This window comes from Rutidosis leptorrhynchoides, chromosome 10 (genome assembly GCF_046630445.1).
Source record: "Rutidosis leptorrhynchoides isolate AG116_Rl617_1_P2 chromosome 10, CSIRO_AGI_Rlap_v1, whole genome shotgun sequence".
In the NCBI taxonomy this organism is placed as follows: domain Eukaryota; kingdom Viridiplantae; phylum Streptophyta; class Magnoliopsida; order Asterales; family Asteraceae; genus Rutidosis; species Rutidosis leptorrhynchoides.
Window position 1 is genome coordinate 154,278,345 of NC_092342.1, and position 17,636 is coordinate 154,295,980.

The 17,636-nt window shown below is 32.7% G+C and overlaps 1 protein-coding gene across 1 annotated transcript in view; it reads right to left on the reverse strand.

Annotated features, from left to right (window-relative positions):
• Positions 1-17,027, reverse strand: part of LOC139870682 (uncharacterized) — a 99,954-nt gene extending 82,927 nt beyond the window's left edge. The window contains exons 1-2 of the mRNA XM_071858464.1: positions 16,855-17,027; positions 16,357-16,519 (exon numbers count right to left, since the gene is read on the reverse strand). Of these exons, the coding sequence (XP_071714565.1) occupies positions 16,357-16,519; positions 16,855-17,027 (336 nt within the window). The remainder of the gene's footprint in view (positions 1-16,356; positions 16,520-16,854) is intronic.
• Positions 17,028-17,636: the final 609 nt, after the last annotated feature.

Consider the following 17,636-nt stretch of genomic DNA (forward strand, 5'->3'; position numbering starts at 1 on the left):
AGGCTACCAAGCTAAAAGGGGCATATTCGGCTTCTAGCCATTCAACCATATAATGTAGTTTAAATTACTTGTGTCTATTTTGTAAAACAGTTATAAAAATAGCGCATGTATTCTCAGTCCCAAAAATATATATTGCAAAAGCATTTAAAAAGGGAGCAAATGAAACTCACAATACTGTATTTTGTAGAAAAAATACATATGTCGACATTGAACAATGCAGGGTTGACCTCGGATTCACGAACCTATATCATTTGTATATTTATTAAAACATATAATCGTAACTGAACAAATTTACTTATTATATTTTTAATTTATATATTATTATGTTTAATTAGTGTATATATTCATAATAGTTAATATTTATATAGTTAGATTAATATATCTATATTTATATACATACTTGTTTAATGTTATTTTTAAAAATCGATAATTTGTTATTTGTAAGTATTTATATAAATAATATTAGTAGGTTATATATATATAGTTATGTGAAATTTTAATATAATCATAGTATATGTAATAAGTATATTTTATGTACAAAGTATTTATCTGTTTAAAAATGATAGTTTTGATATTAATGATTTATTAATAATAATAAAAATAATAATAACTTTATTAAAATAATAATATTAATAATAATAATGTTATTATTATTAATGATACTTTTGTTTAACAACAATAATAATACTAATAGTTATAAAAGTGATACTAATACTAATATTAATGAAAATAATTATAACTCGTATTATTTTCATGATAATAATAATAATAATATTAATAATAATAATAATAATAATAATAATAATAATAATAATAATAATAATAATAATAATAATAATAATAATAATAATAATAATAATAATAATAATATTCCTAATCATAGTAAAAATAATAATACAACTATTAGTGATAATAATAATAATATTCGTACTTGTATTTATAATCATGAGAATTTTATTATATTGCTTAATAATAATAATAATAATAATAATAATAATAATAATAATAATAATAATAATAATAATAATAATAATAATAATAAAATGATACCAGTACTATCATTAATATAACTAATAGTAACTCATATTATTTTCATCATGATATTGATAATTATCCTACTGATATTAACAATAATAATGATACATATGTTAGTAATATTTATAGTATTAATAAATATAATACTTATAATAATAACAATAATTGATAATGATAATAATAATAATAATAATAACTCTAGGATTCATCTTACTCAATAATAATACTAACAATAATGATATTACTAACAATAATAAATGTAATACTAATAATAATAAAAAAAAAAATATTAACAATCATAATAATAGTAATAATAATAACAATAATTTTTAAAATTTGAAAACTACCTCAAGATCTCTTCTAAAAAGAAAACGCCCTGAACCGGGCTCGAACCCGTGACCTCTCGCTCACCCACAAACACATTAAACCACTTCTCCAATCTCATTTTTTCCTGTCTTAATACTCCTTCCATTTTTTTTTTAAATCTGAAATTTGTTTACTCCTCTTCTTCATCATCATCACCTCAAATTATCTAGGAAACAATCAATTTACTAATTACGAGTATTATGTTTTTCTTTTGGACTATAGACCAAAATATAATCACTGATATGGTTTTTGCATTTCTTGAAAATGAAAAAAAAAAATGTATACCAACAGCTACTGCCGTCGCTGTTTATTTTTTTAAAAAAAAATTTTGCTTTTCGATTTTTAATGTGTAATAGACTATGGTTATAACATGAAGTAGTTTGATAATCCTATAAAGAAACTATCGAAATCATTAATTTAACTTAAATCATAACATAAACTTCGAATTCGTTCAAGAACAAATGTTTGACTTTTAAAATTAAAAACTTTGACTCAGAAATTCGAGTTCGTTAAGATGAATTGGAATTTGATATTTTACAGAAAGTTTGAGTGAAAGATTCCTAACACAACTACATTATTACTTTTTGCAATCGAATTCGAATTCTAGTTTTTGAGTTTTGAACCAAGAACACTATAAACTCTAAATTGGATTTTAAATTTTAGATAGTTTTAGGTTATAATTAAAAAATGAAATATGCTGTAAATGATTACTGGAAACTTTTTGAATACATAATTGAATCTGAAACATCAAACAACATTCGAATTTTACGATGAACAATTTAGTTGACTTTTTGTAATTAAACTTTGACTTCGAAATTCGAATTTAATAAGAAGAATTGGAGCATGAAAACTTACAGTTAGTTTAATTAGATCATTCCTAACCACTCTGCATTAATGGATTTTCAAGTTGTGTTTGAATTCGATTTTTGGCCAAAAAGAACAAGAACAGAGGGATACGATGGTTTTCTAAAAAAAAAATTTGTTATCGCCTTGTGATTTGCAGAAGAAAAATAATATAGATTGATTGAGGTCGACAATTCCAATTAGAAGAAACCAAAAATTAAAAGGCAGAAAACGAAAGATAACAGATTCGTACTCTTTTTCTATTTTTTTTAAATTATAAATAATATTATTAATAATAATTTTAACTAATAATAATTATAATAATGATATATTTATTATTGAAAAATATTGATAATAATTATATATATTAATAAATAATAATGATAATGATACTAATTATAATGAAATGATAATAGTTTATATTATTTTCCTAATAAATATAATTATACTAATGCTAATAATAATAATAATAATATTAATGATATTAACTGTAATAATATTTATAGAGATAATATTAAGAATAATAATTATAATAATTATAATTATAATTCCCATCATTTTTATATTAATATTTATGTTTATCATCTTTATTTTTGATAATCATAACTTTTTAGTTATATATATAATAATAATAATGATATTATTATTAATAATACTAATATTGACATTAATATTAATAATAATAGTAATAATAGAAGTACTAATAATATTACTATAGCATTATATTTTCAATCTGCATTTATTATATTACTATTATATATTAATTATGTATATTTTACTAACTATATGACATATAATAGTTAAACTTTTTATTTATTTTCCAATATACATATCATAATAATTATGTATATTTATATATAGTTTTATTTTAATAATCACTTTATTACCTTGTATATTATTTTACATATTAAATTCAAATGATTAAATTGTATCTTATTATCTCAAATTATTATATATATACTATTATTTATATATACCTATATATATATATATATATACATATTTATTTACAACAATTGTTCGTGAATCGTCTGGAGTAGTCAAAGGTCAAATGAATCTATGTAAACAGTACAAAATTTTTGAGACTCAACATACAGACTTTGCTTATCGTGTCGAAATCATTTAAAGATCAAGTTTAAATTTAGTCGAAAATTTCCGGGTCGTCACAAAGTGCTTTGCTGACAAAATAACATGCATTTGTACCTACGCCAAAATAGTGGGAAATACATAATAAACATTACATTCAGTACCTATTTTAAGTCCCAATATGAGACATACGGACCCTCTATCTGCGACGAGAATCGAACCGATGGCCTCCTTTGAAGTTGGAAGATACAACATCAACGTCTCTCTCGCTATAGGCGCAGTCAAAGTAGGCAGCTCCCTTAGGAGTGTCTTCATCTCGACGAAATCTTTTTCGGCTTCCTCAGTCCACCCGAATTTCGAATTTTCAATGAATTTTTTAGAGTCTTGAAAAATGGTAATGACCACTCCACGACTTTTGACAAGAATCTCCTTAGCGAACCAGCTTGTGTGACGACCCGAAAATTTTCGACTAATTTTAAACCAAACTCTTGATACAATTTTTTATTTTTAGTATTATTACTATGATTATTATTATTATTATTCTTATTTTTATCATTATTATTATTTTCATAAGTATTAGTATTAGTATTATTATTAGTAGTGTTATTATCATTATAGTTATTAGTATAAATATCAGTATCATTACTATTATTAGTAAAATCATAATTTTACAGTTATTATTAGTAGTATTATTAATATATCAAATAAAGATTTTCTATATAAAAATATATTTATGACATAAGACATAACTACATTAATATCAATATTACATATTAAATAATATTTTATGAGTAATTACTATATTAAAATTTAATGTGATAAGTATTAGTTATATAAAATATATAGATTAAATATACATTTATCTATATAACATATAATATAACAAGTATGTTATTAATAATATTATATATAAACTTGTTCGATTACTATATTGTATTAATATATGTACTTATTATAGGTTCGTGAATCCAAGGCTAACCTTGCATTGTTCAATTCCATCATATGCATATTTTTACTACAAAATATCGTATTGTAATTTCATTTGATTCCCTTTTACTCTTTATATTTTTAGGACTGAGAATACATGCACTATTTTTACAACTGTTTTATTAAATGCCTTTGAAATCTTTATTTTTTTGGGACTAAGAATACATGAGATGCTTTTATAAATGTTTGACGAGATAGACACAAGTAAAACATTTCTCGAATGAATTATTATACAGACAGAAGTTATGTTGATTATTATTGAATTAGTTGGACGTTATAAATGCCACTAATTGATGTGAATATTTTCCCCTGATTATTATAGCTTGGTAACCTAAGAATTAGGAAACGGGTATGGCCCCTAATTCACGCAAATCCTAAAGGTAGCTACCGGTTTTTTAACCCTCACCCAGAATGTTCACTAGACGGAAGAGCTAGTGGGCGTGGTGTTTAATACTTCGAGGTTTATATATTTATTACAGATTGAAAGTTTTGTTTATTTTGGGGATATTTATGATGCGTATTAAATGTTAAGGTCGGTTACCAAGCAAAGAAAGCAAAGTGAATATTATATATCGAGAGAATGATTTTTATACACAGGTTATGTGTATGATATTTTGTACACGAGATATGTGTACGGTTATTAAGCATTTTGAAAAATGATTTTGTACACGAGATATGTGTATTGTATTTAAAGGAAATCGCATGTACATTACAGGTGGGTGTAGGATTCGGGCCCATTTGTACCATGCACATTTAAATCTTGTAGTCTATCAAAATGATGAATTTTATTGTTTATGATAAACCTATGAACTCACCAACCTTTTGGTTGACACTTTTAAAACATGTTTATTCTCATGTTTGAAAGAAATCTTCCGATGTACATTTGCTCATTTAAAAGATATTACATGGAGTCGTTCATGGCATATAGAGGTCAGAACCTCGCAATGGGACCATCTATTGAAGACTTCATCCAGGTGGATTAGGACGGGTCGTTATAGCTTGCTTGTCAAACTTTGAACTTCTTTCCTTGATTTTGGGGAGTTCATTCATTCTACAGCTTCATTTTTCTTGGGATTAGCCTTGATTCCTCTTGGCGTAACTATATGTCCCAAGAACTTGCCTTCTTCTTCCCCAAAACTTCAATTTTCCAGGATATTGGCCAACATCTGTATCTCTGTATTGCTTTTAATGACCAAATCATATACGTAATCCTCAATATTTCTACCCAGATTTTTCCGATCATTTTATACTTATGAGATTAATATTTACATAAAATAAACCTTACCAACATGATAAGCAATTCAAACTGTTGAGACTTATGTTTTTGAAAACAGTTTCACACAACGTTTGACCGTCCAATTTGACCGATGATATCACGAACTATATAACACACGATAATTATACGATTATGTATATGTACATATCTATACATATTTAACATGATTTAAGGATGGTTTAACATTTCATTGTGAACTAACAACAATGAGTTATAAGTATACTTTGAGACCACTAACTTAAGTTATCAAAACGATAACTATATGTAACATTCTTTGACATATATACTTACAATATATAATGTGTTGGTGATCTATGTCACCAATATGATTTAAGTGTAATGGGATTAATTTGTAACCAAAATAATCTTGATAAATATCGAACAAGTTTGGGGAACTGTGGAGTGCACACTTGTTTGAACTTATCTTGATTATGACGGGGGTTCGGGGGCAGCGCCCCCTATAAGCGGGGTCCAAGGGGTGGCAACCCCTGGCGGGGTCCAAGGGGCAGAGCCCCTGGCTGGGCTAACATTGCTTTATTAAAAATGTCTTAAAATTTTATTTTGGCCCGGTTTGACCCAAAAATAAAAGCCCAGTTTTGAGCCTCTTTTACAGTTATAAACCCGTCCATATTTGAATTCTCGTTCCGATTCCTCAAAATTTCTACAAGTATATCTAGGGTATATGTAACCGTATCATACCCAGATTCTATACGTATTTACTATTGGTATATACCAACAATAAACTTCAATGATCAGCCACTAGACATGATGTTACATGTGGGAACCAGCCATTTAACCTCATGTGTGACTTTTGTGCAAGAAAACAAACTAAATCTCCTATATATCCATCCCATAATCATGCTATTTTGCACACACACACATACAATTTCATTTCCAATTTTCTTTCAAGTTAATTCACTCCCTAATCTCTCTTCATTTACCTACTCAAGAACGTATCAATATAGTCATCCGATTTCAAGGAGATTACTTCCAATCTTTCAATCCCACTCCACCACTCTTTTGATTCCAAGATTTTTCTTACCTTTTCCAGTAGCTTTGTCCAAGTAACTTGAGGTAGTAACCTTATTCATAACCTTATTCGATTCATATTTATATAGCTATCTTATTTTGTGTTATAAAATTTTAACAACAAGAACATAGTTTGAGTGATTTCAAACTTGTTCGCAAACTAAATAGATCCTTCTAATTTGATTTTTTAAAAACACTTCAAGACCTGTAATATATCACATTATGACAAAATCGGATTAATCATATCTTGGCTAATTAACATAATATTTAATATATATTTACTTATGATTTTATTTTATATATTTCAGGACCACCCGTAAACAACACGAGAAGATTAATCATAAGACCTCATGATTGTACGCAACACGTTATTTGACAACACGGTACTTTATGTACGCAACACGTCATTTGACAACATGGTACCATGGGTCAAGATTAATTCTGATCAACACGAATACGATGGGGGTCTTTATTTATTTTATTTAATCAACTAATTGTGGACCACTAACATCGGACTGCTAACTACGGACTAAGAAAATATTAAAAGTATTAAAAGTATATATATATATATATATATATATAAATATATATATATATATATATATATATATATATATATATATGTAACGATTACTTGAAAAGAAAATATGTTGATATATTATATATATGGTTAGGTTCGTGATATCTATCGGAGACCAAGTCGAGTTAAATACCTTCAAGATAAAAGTGAGTATATAGTCCCACTTTTAAACTCTAAATATTTCGGGATGAGAATACATGCATTTTATGATTTACGTTATGGACACACGTGATTAAAAAAATATATTCTACGTTGAGTTGTACCACTGGCATACTTCCCTGTAACTTGGTAACTACTATTTACATGAGGTATTGTAAACGCGAATCCTGTTGATAGATCTATCAGGCCTGACAACCCCAACCGGACTGGACGACCAGTATTCAACGATTGCACAGTACTTCGTTTCGGTGACTACACTTGGTACGGTGTAGTAAGATTTCATAATAAAGGGAATATGCGACGTTGATTAAATGTTAAGTATGGTTATCAAGTGCTCAACAACTTAGAATATTTTTATTAAAACGTTTATATATGAAATCTTGTGGTCTATATTCATAACGCTGCCGGCATTAAACCTATATCTCACCAACTTTATGTTGACATTTTAAGCATGTTTATTCTCAGGTGATAACTAAAAGCTTTCGCTGCAACATGTTGAATTTAAGCAAGATCTTGAGTATGCATATTTGTGTCAAAAATAAAACTGCATATCGGAGGATTTGTAATGTAAAATATGTTGGAGGTCATATTGTTATTATCACATGTAAAGTTTGTAAGTCTAAGATTATCGCTAAACGATAATCATTATTAAGTTGTTTAAACCTTGTATTTGTAATAAAAGCTATGGTTTGTATTGTAAAAACGAATGCAGTTTTTGAAAAATGTCGCATATAGAGGTCAATACCTCGCGATGAAATCATATGTTATTGTATTCGTCCTTATAGTTAAGGTCGGGTTATGATATGTGGTATCAGAGCGTTGGTCTTAGAGAACCAGAGAATTTGCATTAGTGTGTCTTATCGAGTTTGTTAGGATGCATTAGTGAGTCTGGACTTTGACCATGTTTGATTTCGAAAACTATTGCTTATCCTTGTTGGTTAAAAATTAATATGTAAATATTATGTGGTATTAACGTGCTAGTTGTTATGTGATAGATGTCTGGCTTAGAACTTATTATCACATTCAGCGACTCCGAACCAGACTCTTCAGATGGTGTTCCAGTCATTAATCTATCTGATGATGAAAACGATACCTTTGGGGAAGACTCACAAGTTTCGGATGAATCAATTGAAGAGGAACTGGAAAGTGATCCTGAGGAGGAAGAAATACAGGAAATTACGAAAGACAAGTTCGAACGAGGAAAGAAACGAAAGGCTACTGAAATGGAAAATCTAAATCCCGAGTCTAGAGAGGATGTTGTGGCACCAACTCCACCAGATACTTCCACACCTATTCCCGATATTCCTATTAGTTCTATCCCGACATCCAGTTCTTCGGTTCCTCAGCCAAAACGCAGGGAGACAACCAGGATAACCTTTAAGCGATTTCTTTGAACACAAACGCTTTGGGTTAAATGATGCACTGTTGTTTTAAACCATGGGATCATATAATGTTTTGTATAATATTACTAGTGTGGTTTGCTTAATGTTTGATGTAAGATAAGCATATGTAAAATAGTGAAGTGTGAAATGCAATAATTTTCCATGGTTAAGTATTATTTGGGTGGTAGTAATTGATTTTCGTACTAAGCTATTAAGTATGAACTTTAACGGGTAGGTACTACCCTAGATATAATTATAAAACGCTAATAAGAAGAAAATGCTTTTATAATAATAACTGGTTCATATTATTAATAAGCTACGATGTACTGTAAATACGTACTACATCTATAATATTCCATGTGAATAATTATTTTTTTCATTCTTGTTGAAGATTATGGCGCGATTGAACCGAATGACGGAACAAGAAATCCAGGAACTCATCAATCAGCGAGTGAACGACAGAATGTTATGGGTCGAGGCTGCAAGAGGTGCTGCAGTTAACCCAAATCCTCGTGTGGGGTGCACTTACAAAACTTTTCAAGGTTGCAAGCCCTCATCATTCAGTGGAACAGAAGGACCGGTTGGTGTAACCCGGTGGATCGAAAAGATTGAGTCTGTGTTTAAAATCAGTGGTTGTATTGAGAAGGACATGACCAAGTATGCATCGTGCACCCTACAAGATAGTGCACTCACGTGGTGGAAAAACTATGTGAAGGCCGTAGGAGGAGATGTAGCTTATGATACTCCTTGGGAAGAATTCAAAACAATGCTAATCAACGAATATTGTCCAAGGAACGAGGTTAGGAAGTTGGAAGCTGAATTACGAAGCCTGAAAGCTGTTGGTACTGAACTCACCACCTACAATCAGCGATTCATGGAATTAGCTTTGCTATGTCCCGAATTGGTACCAACCGAAGAACGAAAGATTGAACTGTACAAAGACGGTTTGCCTAAAAAGGTCAAGGCAAATGTTACAGCATCCAAACCCAAGACTATTCATGAAGCTATCACCATGGCGAACGAGTTGATGGACCAGATTATTCTGGATAAGAACACCGATGTCAAGACATCGGGAAACAAAAGAAAGTAGGAAGGTAATCATCAACAATCCAACAAGAAACAAGAAACCACACAAGGTGCGGGTAGCAGTTCGAACTCAGGTTACAAGGGACGAAATCCTTTATGCAACAGATGCCACAAACATCACTCTGGTTATTGTAATGTGGTGTGCAACAATTGTAATCGAAAAGGTCATCTTGCTGAATATTGTAGGGTTCCCGCTACAAATACAAACGGTACCAAGACTCCTGCCACCAATGCAAATAGAACTACCTTGGCCACTGTTACTTGTTATGGGTGTGGGAAACAGGGTCATTATAAGAGTCAGTGCCCGAATCCAGAGAAGAATAACGGATCTGAACGTGGAAGAGCATTTGTTATTAATGATAGAGAGGCGTATGAAGACCCGGAGCTTGTTACGGGTACGTTTACCATTAATAACTTATCCGCATCTATTATATTTGATACTGGTGCCGATAGAAATTACGTGTGTAGATACTTTCACGCTAAATTGAATTGTTCATCATTACCTCTAGATGCTAAGTACATGATTGAGTTAGCTAATGTTAAACTAATTAAAGCCGATAAAATTTGTCGTGATTGTAAAATAAATTTAGCCGGAGAAACATTTAAGATTGATTTGATACCCGTAGAATTAGGAAGTTTTGATGTAATAGTCGGCATGGACTGGATGTCCAAAATAGGAGCTGAAGTTGTGTGCGCCAAGAAGGCAATTCGCATTCCTCGTAAGGATAGAACGCCATTAATGATTTATGGAGAGAAGGGTAACTCAAAGCTAAAACTCATTAGTTGTTTGAAAGCTCAAAAGTGCTTGAAGAAAGGGTGCTATGCTATCCTAGCACATGTTAATAAAGTCGAAACGAAGGAAAAAGTGAAGAGCATCAACGACGTGCCTGTGGCAAGAGAATTTCCTGAAGTATTTCTGGAAGAGTTGCCGGGATTACCTCCATTTAGATCTGTAGAATTTCAAATAGATCTAGTACCAGGAGCTGCACCAGTGGCTCGTGCTCCATATAGACTTGCACCATCTGAGATGAAAGAGTTACAAAGCCAGTTACAAGAATTACTGGACCGCGGTTTCATTCGACCGAGCACTTCACCGTGGGGAGCTCCGATTTTATTCGTCAAGAAGAAAGATGGATCTTTCCGAATGTGTATAGATTATCGTGAATTAAATAAGTTAACTATCAAGAATTGGTATCCACTACCGAGAATTGATGACTTATTTGATCAATTACAAGGATCATGTGTGTACTCGAAAATCGACTTAAGATCGGGCTATCATCAATTACGTGTCAAAGAAGAAGATATTCCGAAAACTGCTTTTCGGACACGCTACGGTCATTATGAATTTTTGGTCATGCCGTTTGGGTTGACTAATGCGCCAGCTGTATTCATGGACCTCATGAATCGAGTTTGTAGTCCGTATTTAGATAAGTTTGTTATCGTTTTCATTGACGATATTCTTATCTATTCCAAGAGTGAGCAAGAGCATGAGTAGCATTTATGGTTGGTATTAGAATTGTTAAGAAAAGAACAGTTATACGCCAAATTTTCTAAGTGTGCATTTTGGTTGAAAGAAGTGCAATTTCTTGGCCACGTTGTTAGTAGCAAAGGAATTCAAGTTGATCCAGCTAAAATTGAGGCCATTGAAAAATGGGAGACTCCTAAGACACCAACGCAGATACGCCAATTTTTGGGTTTAGCCGGTTATTATAGAAGGTTTATTCAAGATTTTTCCCGAATAGCTAAACCATTAACATCGTTAACACAAAAAGGGAAGAAGTACGAATGGACCGTTGAGCAGGAGAGTGCATTTCAATTACTCAAGAAGAAGTTGACCACGGCACCTATTTTATCGTTACCTGAAGGGAACGATGATTTTGAGATATATTGTGACGCTTCGCGACAAGGTTTTGGTTGCGTCCTTATGCAACAAAAGAAAGTTATTGCATATGCATCTCGACAATTGAAGATTCACGAGCGGAAGTATACGACGCATGATCTAGAATTGGGGGCAGTAGTGTTTGCATTGAAGATATGGAGACACTATTTATATGGAGTTAAATGCACTGTGTTTACTGATCATAAAAGCCTTCAACATATTTTCGATCAGAAACAGCTGAACATGAGGCAACGTAGGTGGGTCGAGCTGATAAACGACTATGATTGTGAGATTCGCTATCATCCCGGGAAAGCGAATGTAGTAGCCGACGCTCTAAGCAGAAAGGAACGGGAACCAATTCGAGTACGAGCAATGAACATAAAAATTCGCATGAATCTCAACTCACAAATCAAAGAGGCTCAACGAGAAGCTCTTACTAAAGAAAACATAGGAAATGAAATAATGAAGAAGTATGAGAAGCAACTCGTTATGCGGGAAGACGAAATTCGATATTTTGCAAACCGTATTTGGGTACCGAAGTTGGGTGGATTAAGGAAGTTGATATTGAATGAGGCACATAAGACAAGATACTCGATACATCCTGGAGTTGGAAAGATGTATCAAGATCTTAAGACGCATTATTGGTGGCCTAATTTAAAGACAGATGTTGCAACATATGTTGGGGAATGTTTAACTTGTTCCAAAGTCAAAGCAGAACATCAGAAGCCGTCAGGGTTACTTCAACAACCAGAAATCCCAGAATGGAAATGGCATGGTATTACCATGGATTTCATCACAAAGTTACGTAAGACTGCCTGGGGTTATGACACCATTTGGGTAATAGTTGATCGTCTCACCAAATCTGCACATTTCTTGCCTATAAAGGAAACGGATAGAATGGAGAAACTATTACGATTATACATAAAGGAAATTGTTTCAATGCATGGAATACCTATTTCCATTATATCCGATCGTGATAGTAGATTTACATCAAAGTTTTGGCAATCACTACAGGAGGCCCTGGGAACCCGTTTGGATATGAGCACCGCATACCATCCGCAAACTGACGGGCAGAGTGAAAGAACAATTCAGACTCTTGAAGACATGCTCAGGGCATGTGTGATCGATTTTGGAAATGGATGGGATAAATATCTACCATTAGCAGAATTCTCGTATAATAATAGTTATCATGCGAGCATTAAAGCTGCACCATTCGAAGCACTGTATGGAAGGAAGTGTAGATCCCCTATCTGTTGGAATGAAGTAGGAGATCGACAATTAACTGGTCCCGAGACTATCCATGAAACTACTGAGAAGATAGTGCAAATCAAGGAGAGATTGAAAACAGCCCGTAGTCGCCAAAAGAGCTACGCCGATGTCCAAAGGAAACCATTAGAGTTTCAGATCGGTGACATGGTTATGCTAAAGGTGTCACCTTGGAAAGGTGTAATACGTTTTGGAAAAAGGGGTAAACTGAACCCAAGGTATGTAGGCCCGTTCAAGATCATCGAACGCATCGGACCGGTAGCTTATCGACTCGAGTTACCACAACAACTCACCGGGGTACATAATTCATTTCACGTCTCAAACCTCAAGAAATGTCTTGCAAAGGAAGATCTCACCATTCCTCTTGAAGAAATCCAAGTCGATGAGAAACTACAATTCATAGACGAACCAGTCGAAATCATGGACCGTGAAGTTAAACGGCTCAAGCAGAGCAATATACCAATCGTTAAGGTTCGCTGGAATGCTCGAAGGGGTCCCGAGTTTACTTGGGAACGAGAGGATCAGATGAAACAAAAGTATCCACATTTGTTTCCGGACAACGCAAAATAGGTACAACTTTAAAATTTCGGGACGAAATTTATTTAACGGGTAGGTACTGTAACGACCCAGATTTTTCCGATCATTTTATACTTATGAGATTAATATTTACATAAAATAAACCTTACCAACATGATAAGCAATTCAAACTGTTGAGACTTATGTTTTTGAAAACAGTTTCACACAACGTTTGACCGTCCAATTTGACCGATGATATCACGAACTATATAACACACGATAATTATACGATTATGTATATGTACATATCTATACATATTTAACATGATTTAAGGATGGTTTAACATTTCATTGTGAACTAACAACAATGAGTTATAAGTATACTTTGAGACCACTAACTTAAGTTATCAAAACGATAACTATATGTAACATTCTTTGACATATATACTTACAATATATAATGTGTTGGTGATCTATGTCACCAATATGATTTAAGTGTAATGGGATTAATTTGTAACCAAAATAATCTTGATAAATATCGAACAAGTTTGGGGAAGTGTGGAGTGCACACTTGTTTGAACTTATCTTGATTATGACGGGGGTTCGGGGGCAGCGCCCCCGATAAGCGGGGTCCAAGGGGTGGCAACCCCTGGCGGGGTCCAAGGGGCAGAGCCCCTGGCTGGGCTAACATTGCTTTATTAAAAATGTCTTAAAATTTTATTTTGGCCCGGTTTGACCCAAAAATAAAAGCCCAGTTTTGAGCCTCTTTTACAGTTATAAACCCGTCCATATTTGAATTCTCGTTCCGATTCCTCAAAATTTCTACAAGTATATCTAGGGTATATGTAACCGTATCATACCCAGCTTCTATACGTATTTACTATTGGTATATACCAACAATAAACTTCAATGATCAGCCACTAGACATGATGTTACATGTGGGAACCAGCCATTTAACCTCATGTGTGACTTTTGTGCAAGAAAACAAACTAAATCTCCTATATATCCATCCCATAATCATGCTATTTTGCACACACACACATACAATTTCATTTCCAATTTTCTTTCAAGTTAATTCACTCCCTAATCTCTCTTCATTTACCTACTCAAGAACGTATCAATATAGTCATCCGATTTCAAGGAGATTACTTCCAATCTTTCAATCCCACTCCACCACTCTTTTGATTCCAAGATTTTTCTTACCTTTTCCAGTAGCTTTGTCCAAGAAACTTGAGGTAGTAACCTTATTCATAACCTTATTCGATTCATATTTATATAGCTATCTTATTTTGTGTTATAAAATTTTAACAACAAGAACATAGTTTGAGTGATTTCAAACTTGTTCGCAAACTAAATAGATCCTTCTAATTTGATTTTTTAAAAACACTTCAAGACCTGTAATATATCATATTATGACAAAATCGGATTAATCATATCTTGGCTAATTAACATAATATTTAATATATATTTACTTATGATTTTATTTTATATATTTCAGGACCACCCGTAAACAACACGAGAAGATTAATCATAAGACCTCATGATTGTACGCAACACGTCATTTGACAACACGGTACTTTATGTATGCAACACGTCATTTGACAACATGGTACCATGGGTCAAGATTAATTCTGATCAACACGAATACGATGGGGGTCTTTATTTATTTTATTTAAGCAACTAATTGTGGACCACTAACATCAGACTGCTAACTACGGACTAAGAAAATATTAAAAGTATTAAAAGTATATATATATATATATACATATATATATATATACATATACATATATATATGTAACGATTACTTGAAAAGAAAATATGTTGATATATTATATATATGGTTAGGTTCGTGATATCTATCGGAGACCAAGTCGAGTTAAATACCTTCAAGACAAAAGTGAGTATATAGTCCCACTTTTAAACTCTAAATATTTCGGGATGAGAATACATGCATTTTATGATTTACGTTATGGACACAAGTGATTAAAAATATATATTCTACGTTGAGTTGTACCACTGGCATACTTCCCTGTAACTTGGTAACTACTATTTACATGAGGTATTGTAAACGCGAATCCTGATGATAGATCTATCGGGCCTGACAACCCCAACCGGACTGGACGACCAGTATTCAACGGTTGCACAGTACTTCGTTTCGGTGACTACACTTGGTACGGTGTAGTAAGATTTCATAATAAAGGGAATATGCGACGTTGATTAAATGTTAAGTATGGTTATCAAGTGCTCAACAACTTAGAATATTTTTATTAAAACGTTTATATATGAAATCTTGTGGTCTATATTCATAACGCTGCCGGCATTAAACTTATATCTCACCAACTTTATGTTGACGTTTTAAGCATGTTTATTCTCAGGTGATAACTAAAAGCTTCTGCTGCAACATGTTGAATTTAAGCAAGATCTTGAGTATGCATATTTGTGTCAAAAATAAAACTACATATCGGAGGATTTGTAATGTAAAATATGTTGGAGGTCGTATTGTTATTATCACATGTAAAGTTTGTAAGTCTAAGATTATCGCTAAACGATAATCATTATTAAGTTGTTTAAACCTTGTATTTGTAATAAAAGCTATGGTTTGTATTGTAAAAACGAATGCAGTTTTTGAAAAATGTCGCATATAGAGGTCAATACCTCGCGATGAAATCATATGTTATTGTATTCGTCCTTATGGTTAAGGTCGGGTTATGACAATAGCACTCTTCCAGACTCCGTTCGGATGGTGGCATTACCTTTCCTGGTAGGAAACTTGATCATGTCGTGAATAGTAGAGGGTACTGTGCCAAATTTCTAGCAAAGTCACTCGCCCTAGAAGTGTGTTGTAACATGAATAAGATCGTACCACACAGAATTTAACAGGCACAACTCGTGTGCCGGTTGAGTCATCATCATCAACCAATTCTTCAAGCTCGATGCACCTTAAAGGCCATGCTGATTCACTGGAAAACCCTGAAAAAATGGTCGTGGGCGCACGCATCTTGGACTTGATTGTTGCTGGGAGTTGCCTAAAGCAGTGCTCGTATATCACATCAACATTACTTCCTGTATTGATGTTTAATCGTCTCACATTGTACCCTCAATCGGTGATGCGACCTTTAATGATTATAGGAGGATGTGCAGGATTAATTGTTTGCATTGGAGGGAAGGTGATAGCTTCCACTTCCTACTCTTCCAATTGATCGGCCTTGCTCCTCTGACCAGAATGCCATGCATGCACCATATTTATAGTTTTATCAGAATTTTTGTTGCTGCCATTCTTTTGGTTAATCGCAGCTTTCTCTGACTGGTTGCTCTGCAATGCAGCTCCTGCTTTTTTCTGGTTTTAGGTGATTAAGCTCACCTTTCCTTAGACTCTCGATCACTTTTTTCAATAAAGGATTTGCAACGATCAATTTCGTGTCTATAATCGTCATGAAATTCACAAAATTTCGACTTGTCTCTCCTAGCGTATTCTGACATTTTGGTAGGAGCTGCAAAGGTCAAACAGATCGGTTCAGTCGCTAGGATCTCCATCGGTGTTTTAGTCAATTCGCGCATGATCGCAAAATTCTGACTTGGGAAGTGATCCTTCCCCTGATTAGAGTTGCTTGACTTTTAAAACTTGTTATTGTATTTTTATGATGCAGAGCCCTGGCTATAATTGTCACCCTTGCTCTTTGATCCTCCCGTTTGTCCACGATAAGAATCGTCATCTTTGTTTCCTCTGCTATCGAAATTTTTACCACTATTCCTAGTAGTATCTTCTCTTGCACGCATATGATCGTGCCTCTCTATTGAAAACTAATACTCCCTCATATTTATTGTTACCAGTGTAGGAACGATTAAAAGGTATTAATCGATCTAATCTTCAATATCAAGTGCGGAATAACTCGATATTGAGTTTAATTATAGGAAATAGGTATATGAAACTGAATCAATTATACATATTGTCACAAACGTAATAATCAGATAATAAACAAGTATAATAAATAATGATAATAAGAACAAAAAGATAGAACGATCTTACCGAATTGATGGTTGAACCGGGCTTGTGTTTTATATAATTCCCTTAAACAGATTCTTCGTCTGTTTCCAGGGTACACCGGTCTGAAGTAGCATACTGCCAGACTTGAACACTTGGCT